This window comes from Quercus suber, unplaced genomic scaffold (genome assembly GCF_002906115.3).
Source record: "Quercus suber isolate HL8 unplaced genomic scaffold, Cork oak 2.0 scaffold_340, whole genome shotgun sequence".
Taxonomy (NCBI): Eukaryota; Viridiplantae; Streptophyta; class Magnoliopsida; order Fagales; family Fagaceae; genus Quercus; species Quercus suber.
The window spans coordinates 443,082-467,822 of NW_027069792.1; the positions used below are offsets into that span (position 1 = coordinate 443,082).

Sequence of the window (24,741 nt, forward strand, 5' to 3'; positions counted from 1 at the left end):
TGCATAGTTTTCCCTCACAAAAAAAAAAAAAAAAAAAAAAAAAAAAAAAAGGTTCCCTCTCTCTCCCTCTCTCTTTCTCTCTCAAATTTTTGGTAGATTTTTTTTATTTTCTTGCATCTCTACTTTAGGTTGATAATTTTTTATATTCTTTAAAACTCTATTTTGGGTTAATGCGATTTAGTTTAGTTTTTTAAAGTGTGATTTAGTTTAGTTTTTTAAATTATTGTTGTTGTTGTTGTTGTTTTTTTTTTTTTTTTTTGAATGTTAAATGTTATCCTATTGCGTTCTAAAGAATTAAATATAGCATATAAAAATATAATATTATTCTATTACATAGCATGATTTGGATAATTTGGTATTTATTCTGTTACATAGCATGATTTTTTATAGTGCTCAATTTAGATGTTAAACTATGAGACTTACTAATTTTTGTTTATTTTCTAATCCTTTGTGGTGGACAAAGTACTCTTAATAGTTGTACTAGAAGTACTTTATAATGCCATTTATTTAAAGAAAAGCAAAGGTTAGCCAAACAAAAATAATCGGATAGGTGACAAATTTTAACTTTTGCAATTTTATTTTTATTATTATTATTTTATAACAATTCATGTATCTAAATTTAATTCTTAGATTTTGCTAATAATTGTTTATTTGATAATATGTTTTGAGCGGCTGAAATTATAATTTCTACAAAGAAAATAATCTTAATAGATTATCAAAAACAAAATTTTATCCTAATATTGGTTCAATTAATCATTGTTAACTTTTTTTTTTTTTTTAGTTTATGTTTTTTTGGTGTTTTGGATTGATCCTATATTACATTTATGATTATTCTTATAATAAATAAAAATATAATTATGAAATACATTACTCATTATTAGATTAGTTTAAATTGTAAAAATTTTTTTAATAAAACCACCATAAAAATAATTATCACCCGCAACGCGCAGGTTCGCGGCTAGTTGATTCTAATACCCAAACCAATGGGGGTTATTCATTGGTACTCTGATACCCAAATCGATGGGGGTTATTCATTGGTACTTTGATACCCAAACCAATGGGAGTTATTCATTGGTATTCTAATATCCGAACTAATGGGGGTTATTCATTGTTACTCTGATACCCAGCCAATGGGGGTTATTCATTGGTACTCTGATGCCCAGTCACGGGGATATAGCGTGACCATAGTCATAAAATTGTTATTAAGAATATGAATTACATTTGAATATTTGAACTATTTTGAGTCCTTATAACTACATATATGATTTTGGAAATGTTTGAATATTTGAACTATTTTGAGTCATTAAAACTGCTTATGTATCTTTTTGGAACATATTGTAAGTTATAGCTTTAATATATAGAAAACTGACTACTTTCTAAACCATCTATGATATATTTGTCAGATTAAAGTATGTGATCTATTTGCAACTTATTATTTTAAGACTATGAAACTTTTTTTAGTTATAATTGAAAACCCACAGTATATTATAACTTTTGAAGACTCATATTACATCTTATTACTTAACAGATCTATTACTTGATAAAACTTATTAGGATTTTGGTTACTTATTGAGTTGTCAGCTCACCTCTTTTTTTCCCCTCCAGTTTCAGATTGTGAAGAATAGCAAGTTTTGGGAGTTTTGATATTGTGTTGTGAGCAAGAAAAGAAGCTTAGTGATTTTGGATTGGATGGTCTTTTAATAGTTTTATATTTATCGGCCAATTGGCATTATGTACATGAGGTTTGGATTTTGTTCCTATTAAATTATTGGAGATCTATTCATAAAGAAATTATTGAGGTATTTTGAATTAATTTTTGAGGATAAATTTTAGTTGCTAAAAAAGTCTTGCAGACTTGTAGGGTGCTTACTTTATAAGCATGCGGCAGTTGTCACGTGCATATTTTTATAGTTGGGTTCAAGGCGTGACAAATCCATTCATCAAAAATAAAGTTTAGAATTAATTTATTATAGTGTGACCTATGAATAGCATAAAAAAATATAGAATTAGCTGAAACTGAAAACATTTTGCAGAAAATACTGTAAAAAAAAAAACTGCAAGCTAGCTAAATAGTACAGTGAGACCTATGAATAATACCTAAAAGTGCAATAAGACTCATAAATAGTAGCAAAAATAAACTAAAAACTCTAATAAGCTATGAGTTTCTTCATTTCCCAAACACACTCTTAGTATATGTTCATAGCTCAATAGTTATTTAAGGTCTTTTGTTGTGGAGGTAGATCTTTAAAATCAAATCACACTTTTCTCTTATTACCATGACTAGTCGCAAACCCAAGTGATGCTCAAAAAATGTAATATAATTATTTTATAAGATTATAATGTAAAATTTGTAGGTTAATAGTGCATGTATTATTTAAAGACATTTTCTATTTTTATAAATTTCATGTAATGGAACATAGAATATATTTTGCATCCAACAACAATACATAGTGAGAGATATATATATATATATATATTTATATTTATATTTTTTTATTGCTTTTTTAGGACTCATATCTCTAATTTCTAATGCCTATTTTGTTTATATTTTAGCCCAATATGAAAGAGTTTGACTCAAATAGAATAAAAATTCATACTTTTAATCCAAAAAAAAATATATAAATTTTGAGCCCAAAATAGAAAATGAAACCTACAAAAAGAATCAATCTAAGGAGAAATTAGTCCAAAATGGACTATTTAGACCAAAATGGATCAAAGAAGACCAAATTGGATGAAAATAGACCAAAGTAGACTGAATTGGACGGAAGTGACCAAAGTGGATTGAATGGACCAAAGTAAACCGAAATTCTACATTGATATGGCTTTAAAAAAAAAAAAAAAACGTAATAACAATAAAAATTAACACTTCAACTTTTAGATATTATATAAAATATAGATTTGTAAGACTATGTAGTAAAGTTTGTAATAACTATAGTATCACTAAAAAATAATTATGAATTTTGTTTGTTATGTTGTTGATCTCAAATTAAACAATCATGCCGTTTTGTAAATTTTTTAGTTAATAAATAATGTCATTTACAATTACAAAATTTTAATGAAATAATTTGTAAGATGCATCATTTAAAAGGTCTTATTGTTTGATTAACATTATTTTAAAAAATGCTTAAATGACTTCATGTACTAATACATTTGAAAAAATAATTAAATTAACTCTTTTTTTTTTTTTTTTTTATGAACACTTATTTAATTATTTACTAATAACTTTTACAATTGAAAATGATTGAAGTGGACTGAATTGACCAAATTAGACTGAAAATGTCCAATGTAGGCTAAATGGATCTAAATAGTTCAAAGTGAACGGGAAAAAACCGAAGTGGATTGAAATGATATGCTAATGTGACTCAAAATTAGTGTAATAATAATAAACGCTTTAAGCTTTTAGATATTATATAGATTTATTATTTTACTCCCTAAGGCTATGATTGGTTGTGAGCTAAGTGACTCCCTTCTATCTGGTTTCACTAAAGTATTAATGGCTAGTTTAGAAGGAGGTGATTTGAAACTTGGTAGAGGAAGAACTTTTAGCTCAGCACAATGATCTTGCCATAAGAACCCTGTACCAATTATCAATTATGCAACACCTCAATTGGATCCACCTTTACATGTTTAGAGAGTCCACAAGGATTAAAACTAGTGGATCATGATTATGATGAGTCCATTTACTCAAGAACCGTACTTATATTCCAAAATAAAATATTTTCATATCGTAATCAGTCGAAAATAATATTTTAATTTTTTAAGAGAAATCCGGACCACATTGTGCATGTCAAGTTTGACATTCCAAAGTTCATTGCACCAATCTTCCAGTTACTAATACATAGTTACGTCAACTAATTTAAGCAATAATTCTTAGGATTAATATAAAATGGATGATATTCAAAGTTCTTTCTAACTACCAAGGTTCTATGAACAAACAACTTCGCAAACCTATTGCTACTAGACTCTTGTTTCATTCAAGAGATTGTCTCTATACTCTTCATGTTTGCCCAGGGAGTTTAATTTTTGCTGCAGTTACACTGTTGCTCTTTCTCTATCTTTTTTATTTGGTACAACTTGTTTGTGGTTTTCCCGATTGGCATATATATAGAGGGTTTTGTTAACTATCTAAGATAATAAAATTTTTTCAGCCAAACAAATAATAATAATAAAGCTTTTTATTCTAAAAAAGATGATAAAGTTTTTTAATCACCTAGAGTCTTATTGATCAATAGAAATTTTTTTATAGTATTTTCAACAGAAATGTCAATAATTCAAACCCTTGCTCCCCAACTATCGAATTATCCACACACATACGCACATATGTTGCTTAATCTAGTAAATTTATTTTATAGTGGTGTCTCATTTCATATGACTTGAGTATTTTTTTTTCAAGGTTGGTGATTTTGTATATATTATACTTACTAGTTACTATAATTATTCTAGTATCAAAAAATTAAGATTTCTATTTTTCATGTTATATATGATTTCAGATACAATAAAATGGAGTATAATAGTATATATGTGTCCAACTTTAACTAAATTGTTAAGGACTCATGACTGGCCTCAAAATTTTGGAACTAAATCTTACGATCTGATGAAATTACACTTAGTGTGACTTTAAATAATATGTAGTTATTTTAAAATTTTAAAAGGAAGGGAGGCTATTACTATGAGCCTATGACCCCTTGAATTCAAACTTCTATTAATCCAAAACCTTAATATAAAGTTGAACCATTTATCAAGGTGTTAAAAAAACAGTCCACCCACGGACACACTAAAACCCATGTCCAATTTCATAACATGTTTAGATGTCAACTTGTAATTAGATTATAGCACTTACACATAAGACTACCATTGATACTTACTAAAAAATTGAATTTAGGTACATCAATTACAAGATTGCACTGAAATATATTATAGATTTGGGTGTGTATTTAGATATGTCTCTAGAGTTTCTCTTTAAAAATTGAATCCAAGGCAAATTTATTTATGCTTCATTTACAAGACCCCCTTTTTTTTTTTACTTTAAGAATATCCTTTGATTATTTTGTTGCTAGAATAGAGGCCTTTTTAAGCTTTGTTTAATTAGAATTCATTCAATCCCTATTTNCTGTGTCACGTTATTCTGTGTTGCTGAATATGAATATTTTATACAGTATCTTGGTTCTGCTGATTCTTTACAACCCTCATGAAGTAGATGCCATGAGTTCGGATCCTGTTGTTTAATACAGGAAAAGGAAAACTTATCCTAATAATCAAAGGATACAAACATAGTGTTTGTCATAATACAAGGTAGGACATACAAAGACTTTTCACCTACCACCCATCTGAAAGAAATTTTAAGGATAAATCCCTTACATTGACCAGATTTTATATAATACTGCTTAGTTCATAAAAAATGGTATCATTGTTGTAAAAAATTACAGAGTAATATATTATGCTCATAATGTGGAATTATTTTAGTAATTTCATCATTAATCTGACCTTGCTAGCCTCCACATCCATCCCATTGTATAAGATTATTTTATATCATTGAAATTGTAGCAATGTAAAACAAGGGAAGTAGCTCTTTGTTCATTAGTTTGACTAAGTGCTGAAGAGTTTGTCATATTTTATTTTCTGCATTTATATTTATAACTTCTTTTGATGGCTAAGGAGGTTGTGTATTATGGTTTAATAACTGAAATCTGTGTTTCAGGACATTATGTTCCTCAACTAAGCCAAGCCATTGTAAGGTACAAGATATATGGCATAGACTCTGTTCTTTGCTATAGCTAAAGTTCCTGATTTGTTATGTATTATGTTGACAATTAAACATCAAAGTCTATTTGTTATGCAGGTTGGAAATGCTCTAACTGACGATCACCATGACCACTTGGGTGTTTTCCAGTTTTGTGGACTACTGGTTTAATTTCTGATCAAACATACAGGCAGCTGAACCTTCTCTGTGCTTTCAGCCATTTCTTAACGTCTCAGAAGCATGTTATAATATTTTAGTCGTTGCTAGTACAGAACTTGGAAACATTGACCAATATAGCATCTTCACTCCCCCCTGCCCTGCTAACGTAAGCCAGTCAAATCGGCTGAAGAAAAGAATGAATCATGTGAGTTATGCTAAACCATCAATATATATATATATATATGGATTTTAGTAACAGGCATATATATGAGTAAAACTATTTTAAGAAATTTATTACGAGAAAGTGAAAAAATGACTAACTTTTTTAGTAGTTTTTTAATTGTTCGTAAAAATTTATTAAAATGAATGATTAACCGAACCCTCTATATATATATATATAAATGTTAACGAGTGTCCTTAAGGTACTGGTTAATAATCCATTTAAAGAATATTTTTATGGAAAATGAAAAAAAAAAAGTAATTAATATTTTGACAGTTTTTTTCATTTCACATAAAAGTGATATGAAAACTTTTCTAAAATGAATTATTAATAAGTGCCCTAAAGGCACTCGTTAGCATGACTCATATATATATATATATATATGATTTTACTAATGTGTGCCCTTAGGGCACACATTAATTTCCATTTTTTAAAAAAGTTTTCTCGATAATTGAAAAAGTAATGATAACTTTTTCAATTCTCGAAAAAATGTTTTCAAAAATAGAAAACTTAATGTGTGCCATAACCGGACCCATATATATATAGTATCATCTTTGAAAGGTCAAACTCTTTTTTCCATCATGGAAGATTCCTTGACTTTGTCTTTTGTTCTTCAACTTATCTAAATGGATTAAATCAAATATGTTTATAACGGTAATCTAAACTTACTTTGCAGTACTTCAATGACCGAGAAAGCATTCTTGCTAAACAAAATTAAATATATGGCTATAGATAGTAAAAATTGAAAATAGTAATATAATATTGTTTTGGTCATCTATTATCTGTCTTTGCATTTCTTTTCTATGCCAAATCGATGCACATACCCGCCATCTTCAAAGGGTAGTGTATAGATTCTCTGCCATATTCATAGTTTGGAATTATCAAGTCCTAGATCAAACTTCTCCTATTTTTAGTTCTAGAGCTATGTTAACTTATTTAATCAGCTTTGGCCTCAATAATCACCAAATCTAACATGAAATTGAATACATACGCACACATACATATATATATATATATATATATATAATTTTGCTTTTCTGAAGAGGTTTTTCATGATGCCTCTGAAATATATGAAATACTTGGTCAGATGGTTAATGATATGTAATGTCATCTGATAGATGGTTGGTCACATCTGCATGAAGTATGATCCTTGCACCGCGGATCACGCAGTTGTTTACTTCAATTTACCTTCGGTACAAAAGGCACTTAATGTTGATCCAACTCATGCCCCATCTCCATGGTCAACCTGCAGGGATATAGCACTTTGAAGATAAACGCTTAGAGCATTCAGATTGGTGGAGCTATAAATTTAGTTATTTGACATCACAAAAAGTTACTTTATCTATTTTACATTTTTTTTACAAAACACTAACATCAGTGGTTTTATTTTAACTTTTAACACAATAAAATAATATAAACAATACAATAATATAATATATCTACTACAATAAACAATAATTACTATAAAAAATAAAAAATAAAACTGATTAATGACACAAGCCACGAGAAAAAACGTCAGTAGCTCAAGTTCTAATTGCATTGCTAACTTTAGGTGGGTGAATAATAATTTGGGTATAAGAAAATGTCAGTAGCTCAAGTATTCCTTTTAGTTAATTAGAATTTCCTGGTGAAGGTACCCCCACAAACGTGCAGGTGGCAGTCCCAAATGATTTTAAGCAACATTCTTATATTCACTAATATCAACGTTAAGTTTTGATTGAGTTACAATGTCCTCTCAAAAAAAAAAAAATTTTGAGTTACAATGATTCAGAACATGCATAATGCAGCATAGGGATGGGGAGGTTAAGGGACAAGGTAGAGAATCCAGCTATTAACTAATATCTTTAATTAACCTTTCTCCAATTAAGTTTTATTCATAATTTTTTTTTTTGAGAGAGTTTTGACCTAAGGCATCCGCTCCTGATGATAGCTCTTTATCATCAGACCAAGACACTAATCAATTTTTTGTGTAAGATGTGATTAAACACCAGATCTCTTATATAACCATCAAAGACTTTACCAATTAAGTTAACTGGAATCCACTTTTAGTTTTAGTTTCCTTTAGAAGATTCATTCAATTTTTTTTAAAAGATAAAACAAAGGTATAGTACCTTGTATTTCCCTATTAAACTCATCCATATTGAATCTAATTCTTCTTAAAAATAATAGGCCATTTGTGTGTTTTTTTTTTTTTTTTTTTGCGAAAGCCATTTGTATTTTATTAGTCATGGAAACAAGTATTTGAATTTAATTAAAAAAACCTAATGTACTACAATTAAGTTATTGTCCTTAAGAAGTTTTGTCATTTCCCATGATATTGCCTTACACTTTATAGCCACCAAAAAGACTCTTCTCATTACTGGTGCTCTCTCTTCAATTTCAATTTATTAATTGTTCCTTACGATGCTCTCACATAGTCACATTTTAATTAACTCTTTTGGCTCTTAACAAAGAGTTTTCTTATTTTAAATTTAAGCAAATCTTGAGAGGTATAAAATTCTTTTTCTTCTTTTTCATTGATATTTAAGTTTAATTTCTATTTATAAATGAATTATGACTCACTTTGAATTTCTTCAAAAAATAATAATTAATGCATGAAAACACACACACACACACACACACACACATATGTATGTATGTATGTATGTATGTATTGTACTTTGAATTTTTCTTAAATTACAAATCAATATGATAGTCTTACCTTGACCCCCCAAACCAAAACTCTTGGTTCTGCCCTTGCTAACATTATCATAATCTAAGATTATGATTGGAATGTAATTTAATGAACCAAAAACTTTAATATCACATTAAGGCAATGTGACTACATGAATCTAAAATTACAAAAACGTAGCATGACACCTTGATGTAACATTAAGCGAACCAAACACACCCTTTAACTTATTAGCCTGCCTGTGACTTATTAAATTGAGTGAGGAGGTCATGCATCTTTGTTTTAGACTTGTAGTTAATACACCCAGGTGTGGATATTAGTAGGATTGATATTGGGTCGGGTCAAGTCGGGTTTACTGTGACCCAAAACCTGACCCGATAGAAATCATGTTTGGCTACCTTAAACCCGACCCGAATTGAAAAATTAGGTCTGTAATCGGGTCGGTTTGCTGGGTCTCGGGTTGGACCTTTGTGTGTGTGTGTGTGTGTGTGTGTGATTGATGCCTAAAGGAAGAGGTGGGTATGGCTGAATTGGGTATGAGTTTGATATGGATGATGGGTTGGAGTTTTTTTTTTTTTTTTTTTTTTTTGTTGCTGTGATTCTCGCCAATCTGGGTTGATATGGATGATAGGCTGATCTCGGTTGATCAACGATGGAGGAAACATTAGACGAAACAGGAAAGAAATGAAGATGAAACGTTAGAAGAAAGAAATAAAACGTTAGACCAAATAGAGGGGTCTGGAAGAACCAGTGAGAACAAAAGAGAAGCACAAAGAAAGAAAGAAATGGAGGATTCTGGAAGAAGGTGAAAAGTAAAGGTGTGGAGGAGTTTGGAAGGTACACGCGTGTGGAGGAGAAATAATCAGACACACATATTTAACCAAACCCCTATTAACAAATGAGTTTAATAAACAATAAATAAATGTCCAAAATTTTAAATTAGAGAGAAAAGAACCTATAATCCAGTTGGGTTTAGCCAACTACATGTGGGCTTGTCTATAAATGCCGTCCCCCATGTAGTTTTCAAACATTCTACATTTGTCTAAATACAAATCCTAGCTAAGTTCAAACACTATATAAACCATCCAACTTTCCAAGTCTCAACCATAAAAATCATCCTATTCTCTCTCAAAACCCATCTCTTCAAAACATTATTGACTTCTACATTTGTCCAAATGGAACAAAAACCACACATAGCTATTCTACTATGTCCAGGGATGGGACATCTGATCCCTCTTGTTGAGTTTGCCAAGCTACTTGTTCATCACCACGACCTCAACATCACATGTATCATTCCCGTACTTGGGTCTCCACCCAAAGCCATGAAAGCAGTTCTTCAAGCTCTTCCCACCACCATAGATCATGTCTTTCTTCCTCCTGTGATATTGGAGGAGGAGGAGATCATAGGCCTAAAGTTTGAAGTCCAAACTATTCTCACCTTAACTCGTTCGCTGCCACCTCTTCGTGATGTGTTTAAGTCTACTCAATTTTCTGCTTTTGTAGTCGATCCTTTTGGTATTGATGCACTAGATATTGCTAAGGAACTCAACATCTCACCCTACATTTTCTTCCATATAAATGCTTTCACGTTGTCTTTGGTTTTTCATTTGCCAAAGCTGGACGATACAGTTTCATGCCAGTATAGAGACCTACCAGAACCATTGAAACTTCCGGGGTGCATACCTATTCACGGTCCAGATCTTATGGAACCGGTACAAGATCGAACAAGTGAGTTGTACAAAATGATTCTTCACAGCGCCAAACAGTTCCGATTAGCTGAAGGTATTATCATTAATACCTTCATGGAATTGGAAGGAAGTGCCATAAAAGCTTTGTTAAACGAAGCTAAAAGTCTCCCGCTTTATCCAATTGGACCAATCCAAAGTGGTTCAAGCAATCAATTTGACAAGTCAGAGTCAGACTGTTTAAGATGGTTGGACAATCAACCACATGGTTCTGTCTTATTTGTTTGTTTTGGGAGTGGTGGGACTCTCTCATATGATCAAACAAATGAGCTAGCCTTGGGATTGGAATTGAGTAGCCAAAAGTTCTTATGGGTTGTAAGAACCCCAAATAATGAATCAGCTGATGCTGCATACCTTAGTGATCAAACTCTCGACAACAACCCTCTTGCTTTCTTACCAAAAGGGTTCGTAGAGAGGACAAAATGGCAGGGTCTAGTGGTTCCCTCTTGGGCACCACAAGCCCAAGTGCTTAGCCATGGCTCTACGGGTGGGTTCTTAAGGCATTGTGGTTGGAATTCGATCCTAGAGAGTATCATGCAAGGCATTCCATTGATTGCTTGGCCGCTTTACGCAGAACAAAAAATGAATGCAGTATTATTAGTTGAGGATGTAAAAGTGGCACTGAGACCAAAAACTAACAAAAATGGTCTAATTGATCGAGAGGAAATTGCAAAAGTTGTAAAGGGTCTCATGGTTGGGGAAGAAGGGAAGAAAGTTCGTAATCGTATGAAAGATGTAAAGATCGCTGCTGAGAAAGCATTAAGTGCAGATGGATCTTCTACAAAGGCACTCTCTGAATTAGCATCCCAATGGACAAACCATCCGTGCTTTTAGGACATGATAGTTGTTTGTTCTTAATTTCTTATTTTGTAACTTTATCATGTATTGCATATTTGACTGTACCATGCAAGGTTGTCAAAATCGGGATCCTACGTAGAATTGTGGGAGGTAGGTAGGATCGGGATCCTACGTAGAATTGTAGGAGGTAGGTAGGACCGTGGATCGTAAGATCCTACTCATTTTCAGATTTTAAGCAAAAAACCTATTGATAGTGACTTTGTATGTTATATAATCACTTAAAATATGAATCTATCCAATTAAAAAAAAATGCATCATAAAATGTAATTTGCACGCACTGCATCGTTCTTATGTCATTCTAACAAAACAAAATATATTTAACTTTTGACATAATGTATCTAAAAAGTTCAGTACATGTTTAATTAGTAACTAAGTACTAAAATATTATCTACACATATGAAAGATGTTTTCCAAATTCTAAGTTCCAAATCCAAAATAAGTTAGGCTAGTTAGCATATAAAAACTAGCTAACTACAAATTTATAATATGTAATCCAAAAGAGAATTCTCAATCTAAGGTAAACTAGCTTATGATTATCAACAATACAAAAATTCAAAATTCTTTTATGTAGCTTTCAATCATCATCTATAAAATGACAAGTAAGACACATGTAATTAAAATTTTGTATTGAAGTCCATGTGTTAGTGGTAAGGCAAAGCCTACGGCCTCTCAAGGCATTTCTTAACTTATCCTTCTCTTCAAAATAAATCCGACTCACATCTTGAGCTACCGTGAAGCGAGATAGGATATTAAAATTAGATTGGAAGACATTACAAAACCTTCTAAATCCTTGATTCTCTACAAACCTAAATGGAAGCTCATCCAATATGATCATCTTAGCAAGAACTTTTCTACTCACAACATTTGTAAAAGTCCTAGGCACTAGATTTCCCTCCTCTACATCCTTGGACAATGGGTCTTGTCCATCATGCAATTCATTAAAAAGATATTCAGGACAAATGGGTGTGCGGTTTTTTAAATTAGATGTCGCATAAATTTTGCTGTTAGCCATGTACTCCTTGCTACAATATATACATCTTGCCTTAGTTCTACCTTCCTTATCTATAAACTTCTCAAAGTAGTCCTAAGCCGTTGATGGTGATTTTCTCTTATTAGGATTAGAAGAAGATATCACCTACTGTGGACGAGGAGATCTCATGGTTGGTCTTGTAGTGGCAACATTAGGTTGTGTAGGCTCCATTGAATTCATGACCTAGTACCACACAAAACAAATCAATCATTAAACAATGCATTCACAAAAGAAAAACATAGAGATATATATATATATATAAGCGTAATCATTTGTTTATAGTTCTATTAGAGTAGTTGCAACTATTACAACCAAAGAAAAAAAACCCAAAAAAAAGACGGAAATCACATTTTCGTCCCCACATTTTCAAACGATTCCCACTTTGGTCCCTAGATTTTATTTTTACCGCTTTTAGTCCCTAAAATAAAAAAGTGATCTCGTTTTTGTCCCTACTGTTATCTCACTAATGGAAATCGTTTACATGGCAAAAGGAATGCACTGCTGACACACTAAATGCTGATGTCAGAATTAAAATAATAATAAAATATTTTATTTAGCATTTTAAAAATGCCACATCATCTTTTAAAAACAAAAAATTAATTTATGAATTTTAACTAAATGAAAAAAAAAAAAAAAAAAAACAAAAATAAAAGCAAAAAATCATATAAATTGAGATCTAGCTTTATCTTGAGGAAGAATAGACAAGAACAAAAACCCAGAAAATTCAAAACCCAAAAACATGATTGAGGAGATGTCATCGCATGGGGAAACATGATTAAGGCTATCAGTGCAAGCTGGTGTGTGTGGAGTCCTGGTGACACGTGAAGTGTGTGGGACGATTCACCAAGGCTATTGGCAACTAAGTGGGCACTCCCAAAATTAAAAAATCCACAAACAAACTTGTTGAAAAACCACAAACAAAGTGCAACAACTAGAAATCAAAAAACCTATTCCAAATAAACCTGTTGAAACCCACAAATCCTCTCCATCTTGTTTGTTCCAGATCGCCGGGGACGGTGAGAGATCTTTGATTCAGCTCGATGGTGATGGCTCAACAGCTACAAAATCCCACCAACAATCCCAGTAGCAAAAACACCAACAAATCCAATTCCAACAATGGCAAGAAAAAAGCAAAAGACAGAGGAACCAAAGAGAAACTCGCCATCACTAAGCTGGATGGGTCCACGATGGGTTCTTATGTTGGGTTTGTGGGGGTTTTTGATTTGGGAATTGAGTTGGCGAGTTGTTGTGCCTATGATGTGAAACATACCAGGACTCCACACACACCAGCTTGCACTGATAGCCTTAGTATGTGTTTGGATTCGCTGAAATTGCGTCCACGTTTGCACATTTTACACCTTTTTTTTTTTTTTCATGCATTTCAAGAGCTGTAATCCTTGTACGGCTACTGTTCATGAATAGTAGCCGCACTGTTTGACTTTTCAACTTATTTTCAGCCACATCAGTGGGTCCCGTGCACTGTTCACGGGACCCACAAACTCCACTTTTCAGCAACTTTTTCTTTAAAAAGGGGTCCCACGGTACTATTCACACATTTAAAAATTATTTTGCTACAATTTTTTCAGTTTTCAACAAAATAAGTTGTATCCAAACGGACCCTTAATCATGTTTTTGAGTTTTGAATTTTCTGGGTTTGTATTCTTCTCTGTTCTTACTCAAAATAAAGCTAGATCTCAATTTATATTATTTTTGGTTTTATTTTTCTTTTTTCTTTTTTCTTTTTTCGTTTAGTTAAAATTCAAAAATTAAATTTTTTTTAAAAGATGATGTGGCATTTTAAAATGCTAAATAAAATATTTTATTATTATTTTAATGCTGACGTCAGCATTTAGTGTGTTAGCGATGCACTCCGTTTGCCACGTAAACTATTTCTGTTAGTGAGATGACAGTAGGGACAAAAACGAGATTGCTTATTGATTTTAGGGATTAAAAGCGGTAAAAATAAAATCTGGGGACTAAAGTGAGAATTGCTTGAAAATGTAGAGACTAAAATGTGATTTCTGCCAAAAAAAAAAGATTCAAGAAAATCACATTTGCAATCTGCACAACAATTTCATAAAAAAATTATAGAAACATCAAACCTTAAAACACCAAGGTATTGCATGTAGTAATATTTTGTGTATTGTGGAGAATTTGGCAAAGATAGAAACAATAGAACTTTTGATGCACAAATCAGATTCTTAAGCAATCTATTTTAAGATCTTTGTATGATTGGATAATTTATAATTTATAATTTAGGAATCGAAATTATTAGAGTATACTTTTGAAAACTTCACATATAGCAAGTGAGGTGGCTATAAAGCTAAAGAGGGAGACAGTATTCAAAAGAAGAATGAAAACCCAGATGGCCATTTCTTGAAATGGATAAGTGTGGATAGTCAGCATAATTAAAGGGTCCAAATCCAATACTGTGTATAATGAGTGAAGAGAGAGTAAACCCAAAAAGCAAAAATAAAATAAAATAAAAAAATAAATTTGAAACTTGAAGGCTTTAGCCACAAACCCAAATAGAATATATGAAAAAAAAAATTTGAAACTTGAAGGCACTCAGATTGAACTCATCCAATATGTACATAAACCCATTATTGAATATTGCTCTCTCAAATTCATATTCAGGCAATAACATCAATTACAAAAATACAACAGCAATTCACAGAATAACAGAAACACAATCGAAAATCACATCCATAAAGGGGAAGGACCATTACCTTAAATTCACACACAAACAAATCCACAAAGCATTTCAATCCAGAAACATCAATAACACATACACATCATCCCTCCCACAAAACACAAAAACAATCCACCAATATCCCATCACAATTACATTAATTAAAAAAACATTTTTAAAAAATGACTTTGACTTTAGCAAACCCACAAGCAATAACAAAAACCTAGTTCCTAAAAACTAAAACAGAAGCAAACCCAGAAGCACAACGAGTAACACTAATATATTCACTAAACAAATATATATTTACCTAAATTAATACAAGAGAGAGAGAAAGGAGGAGGCATACAAGTCCTCTTGCGGGCAGCAGGGTAGGCACAGGTAGAGTAATGACTCTTTTGTAGATGGAAATTGCGGCGGCCACACCTCACACACAATGTGTGGGTCTTGTTTCTCCTCTTACTTAAACTCCCTGTTCCTTTACCCTATTAGCCATTTTCAAAACACACAGAGATAAAAATATCAGACACATATAGATACAAAGATGGAGAATAGATCTGAAGAGAGAGATGCAGTGAACATATCACGCACACATAAACACAACAACACTATCACACACACACAAACACAACAACATTATCCAAAATCTAAAATCAAACACAAAATAAGAAGGATGACTTACACAGAGATAACTAAGGCCTTGAAGGAGGCGGAGAGCTAAGGGAGGTGGAGAGAGAATAACAACAGAGTAGGGTTTTTCTCAAAAAAAAAAAATCGAGTTGAAGTAGTATATTTATATGACCCGACGCTAACTCGAACCCGAAAATAACCTAAAATTAAGACTCGAAACCCGACCCGAATATTCTCATACCCGCCCAAAACTAGTCAGGTCAGGTCGGGTTTTCGGGTGGGTTAGGTCCTTGTTCAATCCTAGATATTAGTATATACTTGAGTATACACTGCCTAGTGTGATGTGATGTCTTCATATTTTTAACTAAAACTTGATGTCATTAGGTCCTCATTCTATATACAAGTCATTCAAATTTTATGTAACTTACAATACTGAGCATCTTAAAAGGTGATATGCTGGAAGTTTTTATTTATTTATTTTTTTTTTAATTTGGATATTACTGATTAAAAGAAATTGATTTTTTGATGTCACTTGTGGAAATTGTAGCTTGCATCTGCTCTGTGTGCCACATATTTTGTTTAATTTATGAGTTTTTTCTTCTAAAGAACTTGACATAAATCTTCTTCTTGCGATCTTCTATGTACATAAGTTCTGTGTACTTTGATAACCTTGACTAAAGTGATAGAAAGATGGAAGTCCTCATAATTTTTACTTATGTTGTTTTGTAGCGAATTGGTAAATACAACTGGAAGGATTCTCCTCGGACAATGATGGATGTTTACCACGAGCTAATTCATTCAGGACTGCGTATATGGATGTTCAGGTTCTTGTTGACATCTAAGCATATTTTTCGCATACATTTACTGCTTGTAGTACTGCTTTCATGTGTAATGAACATTTCCATTGACCTATACCTACTAAAAATTACATGCATTTGTTGTTGGAAAATCTTGTTTTGCATCTCATACAAAACACACAGCGTAAGCAACAATCATGAATCTACTTCATTCATGACAGATAACATGTTACTTTGAATTCTAGAAAAAAGAATAGAAAGCTTACCTTGATGCAGTGAAATTCAAAACCAAGACTTGAGAATACCTTTAATCTTCATCTCAATTTCACATGGTGCCCAAGAAGTGTGGTCTCTTTATCAGTCTTTTGTATGTTGATTCTCAAAGAAAAATTCTTCTTCTCCTCATTATAGAGAAAAACTGTTTTCTTTTCTTTTTATCATACATACATTCTAACTACCCTTTTAGTTACTTTATTTAATAATGCTTATTAAATAAAAACTGATTATCAAATTAGGTTAGCCTTTTAGGCGTACCCAATTAGGCTTTAGTTTGTGGCTTGAGATGGGGCCAAAAAGAACAAATAAGACTTTAGCTCCAATGGGCCTTGGACTTTTCTGTCAACTCTTGATAAGTCCAAAGTTACCATTAATTATATTTAATACTACTATATAAATATAATTGCACTCTAAACTTTATTAATAAATTATATCCCAAGACTCTAATGATATCATTTGACCGTTCCATGAAATATCCATAGTGAACAAAGTGATAAGGAATTGTCACTTTGTAAACAACTATTTTATCCTTAAGTGCCCAATTTAATCTTTTAGTTATTCACATTTATTGAAATCCAATTTCAATAAATATAAGATTTAGTAACTCCTTACTAAAGTGGGTACCCTGAATAACTAATTCACATTAAACTTATCTCAAGGGGATATTTCATGTCTCTATAAAAAGAGATTATGGATTTCATCTTGAGAATATGTGTTCCCTCAACGCTACATGTGGTTACCCAATATACTGAGGTTTTGGTTGTGAATATTAGATCTCACTCTTGATATATCAAGGTTACTTACATTTCATAATTGGGTTCACTACCCTCTCAAGATAGAGAGTCTATGAAATTAAAAGTCGTGAGATTAATTATTGACGATGTTGGAAATCGTCAATAAGTCACACAATTCTCACGTGCTCAAGACAACACCTACACAACACTGAACAAGAAGACCTTAAGAGAATATCAGTGTGGTACCGGCTAAAGACCTTTCGAATGTTAAGTTAGAAAACTTCTCAAAACTCTAGAGTGCCAGAGTTGAGGTCAATTATGCGTACCTTGTTTTTTGAGGGCATTGAGCTTTTATAGTAGTGTGAAATTGACTCTGTTTCTTGGGCCAAAAGATCTTTCCTTAATGAAAAAGATTCTAATAAATGTACCTTCTTTACGGGATTCTTTCCATATAGGGGCTCCTTGACTAGAGTCAAACGTAGAGTGCAAGATATTTCCATTTAGGATTCCTTGGAGTTCACTTAAGCCCCATGGGTGCCATGTGGCCTTGACATTAGTCGCCTTTATGTCCATACACCAAGGATTCCGTCCTTATAGGACTACCCGTCATGCATTCTTTCCATCCAGAACCTCAATTCGTCGTCTTACATAATTTAGTGCCGTCAAGCTCATGTATCCGTCATGCTTTGATTTTTATTCCTTTCAGCTGCCCCCTCACTTCATAGGTCCATCACTTTCCTTTACAGATGGACTCGTGGAGTGATGATCTAACTCATCTTCTAAGGAACGTGCTTTGATTAACAGACTAGACTAGGGCCATAAATGCCGTAGGGGCATATGGCATGTTTTTAGTGGTTAATCACTCGGACCGAAGCGTCCCTTCGTCTTCTGTGCCTTTTCTTCTATATATACACATGATCCTTTACCTTTCATTTTTACTTTCCTCAACAAATTTACAACTAGAGCGCTACAGTCACCCTTACTAAATTGGCATACTGTCTACTCCATGCGACTGTCAGCCACTTCTTGTTGCTTTCTCCAACTGGTAAGTATTTTCACCTTATGTTGAATTTCTTTGCTACTTATTTAAACTTTTGCACATCCGTTATCTATATAAACCGTTAGAGTCTTAAGGTTTATCATTCACATGTAGGTGACAGATGTCTAGTGCGTTAAGTGAACAATCGTGTGTCCGTGAGGGAGCCGGCTACGATGAGGTGTTTTCGTCAGGTCTTGATGACCCCAGCACCTCAAGCGATGAAAGGGAACCATCGGCCACCTCTCCTTCCATAGGGGATGAGGACATGGACATGGATGGATCAAAGGGAGACTCAAACGGTGATGATGTAGATATTGGTGAACCCCCTATTAAGTCTGTTATAGGCCCTAATGGATTTGGGAAGTTCATTATGCTACCATTGTGGACAATAAATGAATACATCTCCTCTGTCAAACAAACACACTTCAACATGCTTAGGGAGAAGTACTAAATACCCATCAACATCCCAATGCGTCTACCATTTTAGTGTGAAAAGTGCTACTACAAGGGTGTAGAAGACATCGGAGTGTATGAGCAGCACCTGAAAGCGGGACTTAGGTTCCCCTTAAGTGCTCTTCATCGTTGTCTGCTATAGTACCTTAGACTGGCCGTCACCCAAATCTCTCCAAATGCCTGAAGAGTCTTCCTAGGTGCGGAAGTCTTGTACAGAGTCATGTCTGATAGGGCACGTAGGATGACGGTGGAAGAGTTATTCCATTGCTACTATCCATCCGAGAATACTCAATCAAAAGGTATGTATAGTTTCGTGCCGAGGAGTTCGTTGCTTAGGCTGGTGAGCGACACCCCGGACTCCAATAGAAACTGAAAGAGTCATTATTTCTTTATTCAAGGGGACAATTCGATGTGTCACCTAGGTGACAAAAAGTACATGCTGGTAGACAAAACTTGGGGTATCATGCCCCCATCTGGTATGTGTCCATCTATATTAGGCTTTTATTCCTTTGTGTTTATTTGATATTCTGACCATTTCTTTTTGCAGCTAGGGACTGTCCTCAAGTCACTCTTGAAGAGTTGAGCTTTTTGGAGAGGATCTTCACAACCACTAAGTTGTCGGAGAGGTCGTGGTCGAAACTGGTAACCTTGGACACCCTCCACTAGTATTGTGATGGTCCTAAACCAACTGAGGCTACCCGTCGCTACGAAAAAAAGTACACACACGTGAGTTCGTCACCTCATACTTATTTTCTTTTTTGCTTTTTGGTAATTACCCAACTCTTTTCACCTATCCATCTTTATGCAGAAATGGAGGAAAGCAAGAGAAGGGCCTTCATAAAGCAGCAAGCTATTGCGAAGAAAAAACAGGAGGGAAGTTTGCCTCCTAAAGCTGGGGGTCAAGCTAACCCGTCCACGAAGAGAAAATCGTCCGTAAAGATCAACCGTCCTCCAAAAAAGCCTAGAGTTACACCAGAGTCAACCGTCGAGTTAAGGGCTAAGACAAAGCAGACGACTACTCCACCCGCCCAAAGGAAGGGCAAGGGACTTATGACGGGTCATGTTCCCGTCACTGAAAAACCACCCGTCCTCCTTTTTCGAGGATTTTTCGTATGCACTTGAGCAGCTTTCGTCCATCATCACAACCGACGATTATGAGGACTTAAGCAACCACGCAACCGAAGCTATGGGGGAGACAGGTCTTTTTAGCATTACGTAGGTAACTATTCCATCTTCCTTCTCTTTCTTTCAAATTACCTCGTTATATTCTAGCCCTTTTTTTTTTTTGTTTCTAGGTGATGCTAATGATGAAAGGGTTAATAAGCTGTTGCTTATCCCACAAGACGGCACTGGACCATGTCAGGGTAAAGGCACAAGCAACGAAGGTGGAGCTAGGGGAGTTGAAAGCCTAAAGACGGTCCAAGAAAAGAAACTGGCCTTATTGGAGCAAGTCCGAGGTGAGCTGGAGAAGCAAACAGAGGTGCTGAAGCAAATCCTTGAGGATAAAGAAAAAGAGATTAAAACTGTCAAGGATTAGCTCCGTCAAGCCAAGGAAGATGCGATACGGGAGTATCGTGACTCCAACGCCCTCTTGGCGGAGCTTGCTGGCTCTTTTACGGACGGCTTTGACGACTGCTTCCGTTAAGTCAAAGCTTCTTTCCCAGACCTGGACCTGTCCCATGTTTCCATTGATGCCCAGGCCCAGACTCCAGCTTAACCCATCCATTCCGAGAGCACTGATGAATTATTTACTGATGATGCCCTTGTTGATGACCCTCATGGTGATGGAAAGACTGCTCCTTTTGAAGGCCAAGTCAAAGCTAAAGGAAAGGAGGCCCGTCCAGTTGATAGGGACCAAACGGTTAAAGAGAGGCATGAAGAAAACCCTGTTATTCAGCAGTAGTTTTCATTGTTACCTCTTTACTTTGTGTATTATCACTTTTTGTTTATGTGGGAAAATAGTTTTGTACATTTTTAGATCCCTGTAAATTAGATTGTTTAACCTAATTAATTAACCAAGTGAATACTTATGTTTATTATTCAGATCTAGGTTAAAACAATAACAATCATATCATGTAAAGTAGCGAAAAATAAAGAATATAATGATATGATGATCCAGGAAAACCAAACCTGTAAAAAACCTGGGAATGATTTAACCTCGCTATCCTTAAGGTAAAAAACAAATCCACTATGAAAGAATTGAAGTTTGTACAATAGAACTTAGACCACTAACATTTTATTGCTACCTCGAGTAGAAAACTTACTACCACAACCCTATGATAGCTCCGAGTCCACAAACTACTTCTTTCCTTGGCCTTTGCAACACAAACACCCACACTTGTAACAAAAAACACAAACTCTCCTGTTTGTGACTCCAAGACCACCTTTGAAGGTTTAGATCATTAGCACCTTTGATGACTAGAAAAGGCAACAACTTCTACAACACTAGATCTTGAGATTCTTCAAGGAATAACACTAGTAGAAGACATGAGAGAGTTTTTTAGTACAAAACCCTAGATCTACAAATGAGGAACACTATTTTCTCTCTGAAAAGCCTTATTAAAAACGTACTTAGGGGTTCCTTTATATACTAGAAGAATTTGATCTGAAACCTTAATCCTTAATGGGCTTGAACTGTTGTTTGGGCTTAATTAAAATTCTGCAGATATGAATCTCAATCGATCAAGTCTATCTCTCGATCGGTCGAACCAGGCAAATTTCGAATTTTTTTTCCTGCAACTTACTTGTTCTTGAATCTTGACTTGAATCACCTTGAGCATTGTCTAATAATACCTATAGACTATAAGATCTATATCTAGACAAGTTTGTGTTCACGATTTGCCAATTGTTCTAAACTTTTAGAACCTAACAAGTTTTTATTCCTTCCGTCACCCTTGTTTTTGGGTGTTTGTAAAAAATTTTCCTTTCACAGGCTATTTACTTGTTGCTCCTTGTTCCTTCCATTTATATATATATATATATACCAATTTAGATATCTTAATGCCTTCGTCAGTTTCATGGGATGGAGTCCTTAGTTGGATCCGTCCATTTTGTTGATCAATTCTTGAATCTTTCCTTGGGGTGCCTTCGTATACTTAGTGATAATTTTGGTCGCAATTGGGATGAGCCCATCCATGTGTGGATGTAGAATGAACACGTCCATGCTTGGACTCATTTACTTAACACTTTTTGGCCCACCCTTTGAGATGAACTTGTCCTAGCATGGAATTGACAAATATAAGTGATCTATTTAGGGTGAATTTGTTCTCTTTGTCGACTTGATTGATGTAAGTCAACCTTCTAGGATGGACCCGTCTAGGTTGGACCCATCTACCTTATGGGCTTTAATAATCTCAAATCACCCCCTTTGTGTAAACCTGTCCATTTTGGACTCAATCCCTTTTGGGATGAGCCCATCCATGTTGGACTTAATAATTTCAAATCATCCCTTGTGGGATGAGCCCGTCTATTTTGGACTTAATATTTTCAGTCATCCCTTTTGGGATGAGCCCGTTTACTTTGTGCTTAATAATTTTAAATCACCCCTTATGGGATGAACCCGTCCACTATGTGGACTTAATAACTTCAGATCATCCCTTGTTAGATGAGCCCGTCCACTGTGTGGACTTAATATTTTCAAATCACCCCTTTGGGATGAATCTATCCAATGTGTGGACATTAAAATTTCAAATCATCCCTACTTTGGATTTTATAATGAGTATGTAGATACGTAGATAGCATACACATGACAATTCTGAATAACTCCTCTTATTGTGGTAAATATGCGTGTAAAAATTGTTCTTAAAAAACCTGCCTTTCGGGTTTAAAAGATACTGTAGATAATAAAAATTTAACTAGAAAGCAATAAACTGGAAATGAGGAGTATTATTATTGTCCATGTTGTTGCCTACTGGTAGTACTTCTTCAGGTGCTCTGTGTTCCATAGATAGCTTAAACTTTGTCCTTCCAGTGTTTCTAGGTGGCAATCCCTTCCTGTACCACGAGGCGATTCTGTATGGTCCCTTTCAATTCGGTTCTAGCTTCCCCTGGGAGGCGTCTTTTGGTGGTGCCTATCACATTTCTCAAGACCAAATCTCCAATCTGGAAGTCCCAATGTCTGACTTTGGAATTATAGTATTTTGGCCATAAGGTCCTGGTACTGTGCTAGCCTTTGCTCGACCGTTACTCTGACCTCGTCCAATAAATCCAGTTGCAGAGGCATAGCTTCGTCATTCCTACCTCTGTCATGATTTTCTATTATATAGCTTGTAAGTCCTACTTTAGCCGGGATGACTGCCTCTCTACCATACGCTAGTCGAAATAGTGTCTCTCCTGTAGGCATCCTAGCCGTTGTCTTGTACACCCATAAGACGCTTAGCAATTCTTTCCGCCATATACCCTTCGCCCTCTTGAACCGAGTCTTGGTGATATTAAGCAAGGATTGGTTCGTGGCCTGAACTTGCACATTGGCTTAGGGGTGGACGGGTGACGAGTAGTGATTCTTGATCCCTAGCTGCGAGCAGAAGTCTCTGAAGGCATCGATGTTAAACAGCTTTCCATTGTTTAAAACCAGCATTCTAAATATACTGTACCTACAGATGATGTTCTTCCATATAAAGCTTTATACATTTTTCTCTGTGATCATGGCCAGTGCTTCGGCTTCCACCCACTTGATGAAGTAATCTATACCGACCACTAGAAATTTTAGTTGTCAAATTGCTGTTAGGAATGGAACCATGATGTCCAACCCCCACTGTGCGAGAGGCTATAGGGTCGTTAATGGAGTGAGTTCTTCCGCTGGCTACTGGTTGAGGTTGGCAAACCTCTGGCACTTGTTACACGCTTTAACATAAGTAGTGGCATCCTTCTGCACGGTAGGCCAATAGTATCCTACTCGAATGAGTTTGTGCACTAACGATCGTGTCCTAGAATGGTTCCTGCAAACTCCTTCATGGACTTCTCGCATTACATAGTTTGCTTCTTCGGGGATGAGACACCTTAGATACGGTCAGGAGAAGCCCCATTTGTATAGAACACCTTTAATCAAAACAAAGTGCGTTGCTTGAACCTTCAACTTCCTTGCAACTTCATTTTTGTTAAGCAACACGTCGTCCTTTAGGTAAGAGATTATTGGTGTCGTCTAGTAATTCACGAAACCTATTTCCTGTACACTGATGCTGTCTATTAATGATGAGATTTGAATGAAAGATAGTACTTGACTAAGGACGAGCATGTACTCCGCTGAGGCAGCTTTAGCAAGATGATCGGCGTGCTCGTTTTGATCCCTTGGTATCTGAACAAACTTCACTTGGAGGTTGTTAACTCGATCCTTCACTTGCTTAATGTACTTCTTCATTCATTCGTTTTTGCATTCATAGTTGCCACTAACCTGGCTAGTTACTACTTGGAATCGCAGTAGACGACCATATTTTCAGCTTCTGCCGCCTTGGCAAGATCCAACCCTGCTATCAGAGCTTCGTACTCTGCCTCGTTATTGGTCATAGGGAAATCGAGACGAATCATACATTCGACCATATCCCCTTCCGGGCTATGGAGTACCACACCGGCTCCACCTGCTTGCCTACTAGAAGATTCGTCTGTGTGGATGCTCCATTAAGGGATCTCTTCTGCCCTTAGTCATCCGTAAGAGTGAATTCTGCAATGAAGTCAGCAATAACTTGTCCCTTTATAGCTGTACGT

General features: G+C 34.6%; 1 protein-coding gene, 1 long non-coding RNA gene and 1 pseudogene across 2 annotated transcripts; 2 read left to right on the plus strand and 1 right to left on the minus strand.

Moving 5' to 3' along the window:
* The window catches only part of LOC112024160 (serine carboxypeptidase II-2-like), a 45,295-nt pseudogene that overhangs the window by 14,471 nt on the left and 6,083 nt on the right, over window positions 1-24,741 (plus strand).
* Window positions 9,955-11,369, plus strand: LOC136061678 (hydroquinone glucosyltransferase-like). The gene has a single exon (XM_065759754.1). It carries the CDS (start codon window positions 9,966-9,968, stop codon window positions 11,367-11,369), a length of 1,404 nt encoding a protein of 467 aa, XP_065615826.1. The 5' UTR covers window positions 9,955-9,965.
* On the minus strand, window positions 12,005-13,753 carry LOC136061665 (uncharacterized). Its single transcript, XR_010623506.1, has 2 exons — window positions 13,386-13,753; window positions 12,005-12,606 (listed from the first exon to the last, which is right to left on the minus strand). It is a non-coding gene; the product is annotated as an uncharacterized LOC136061665 (long non-coding RNA).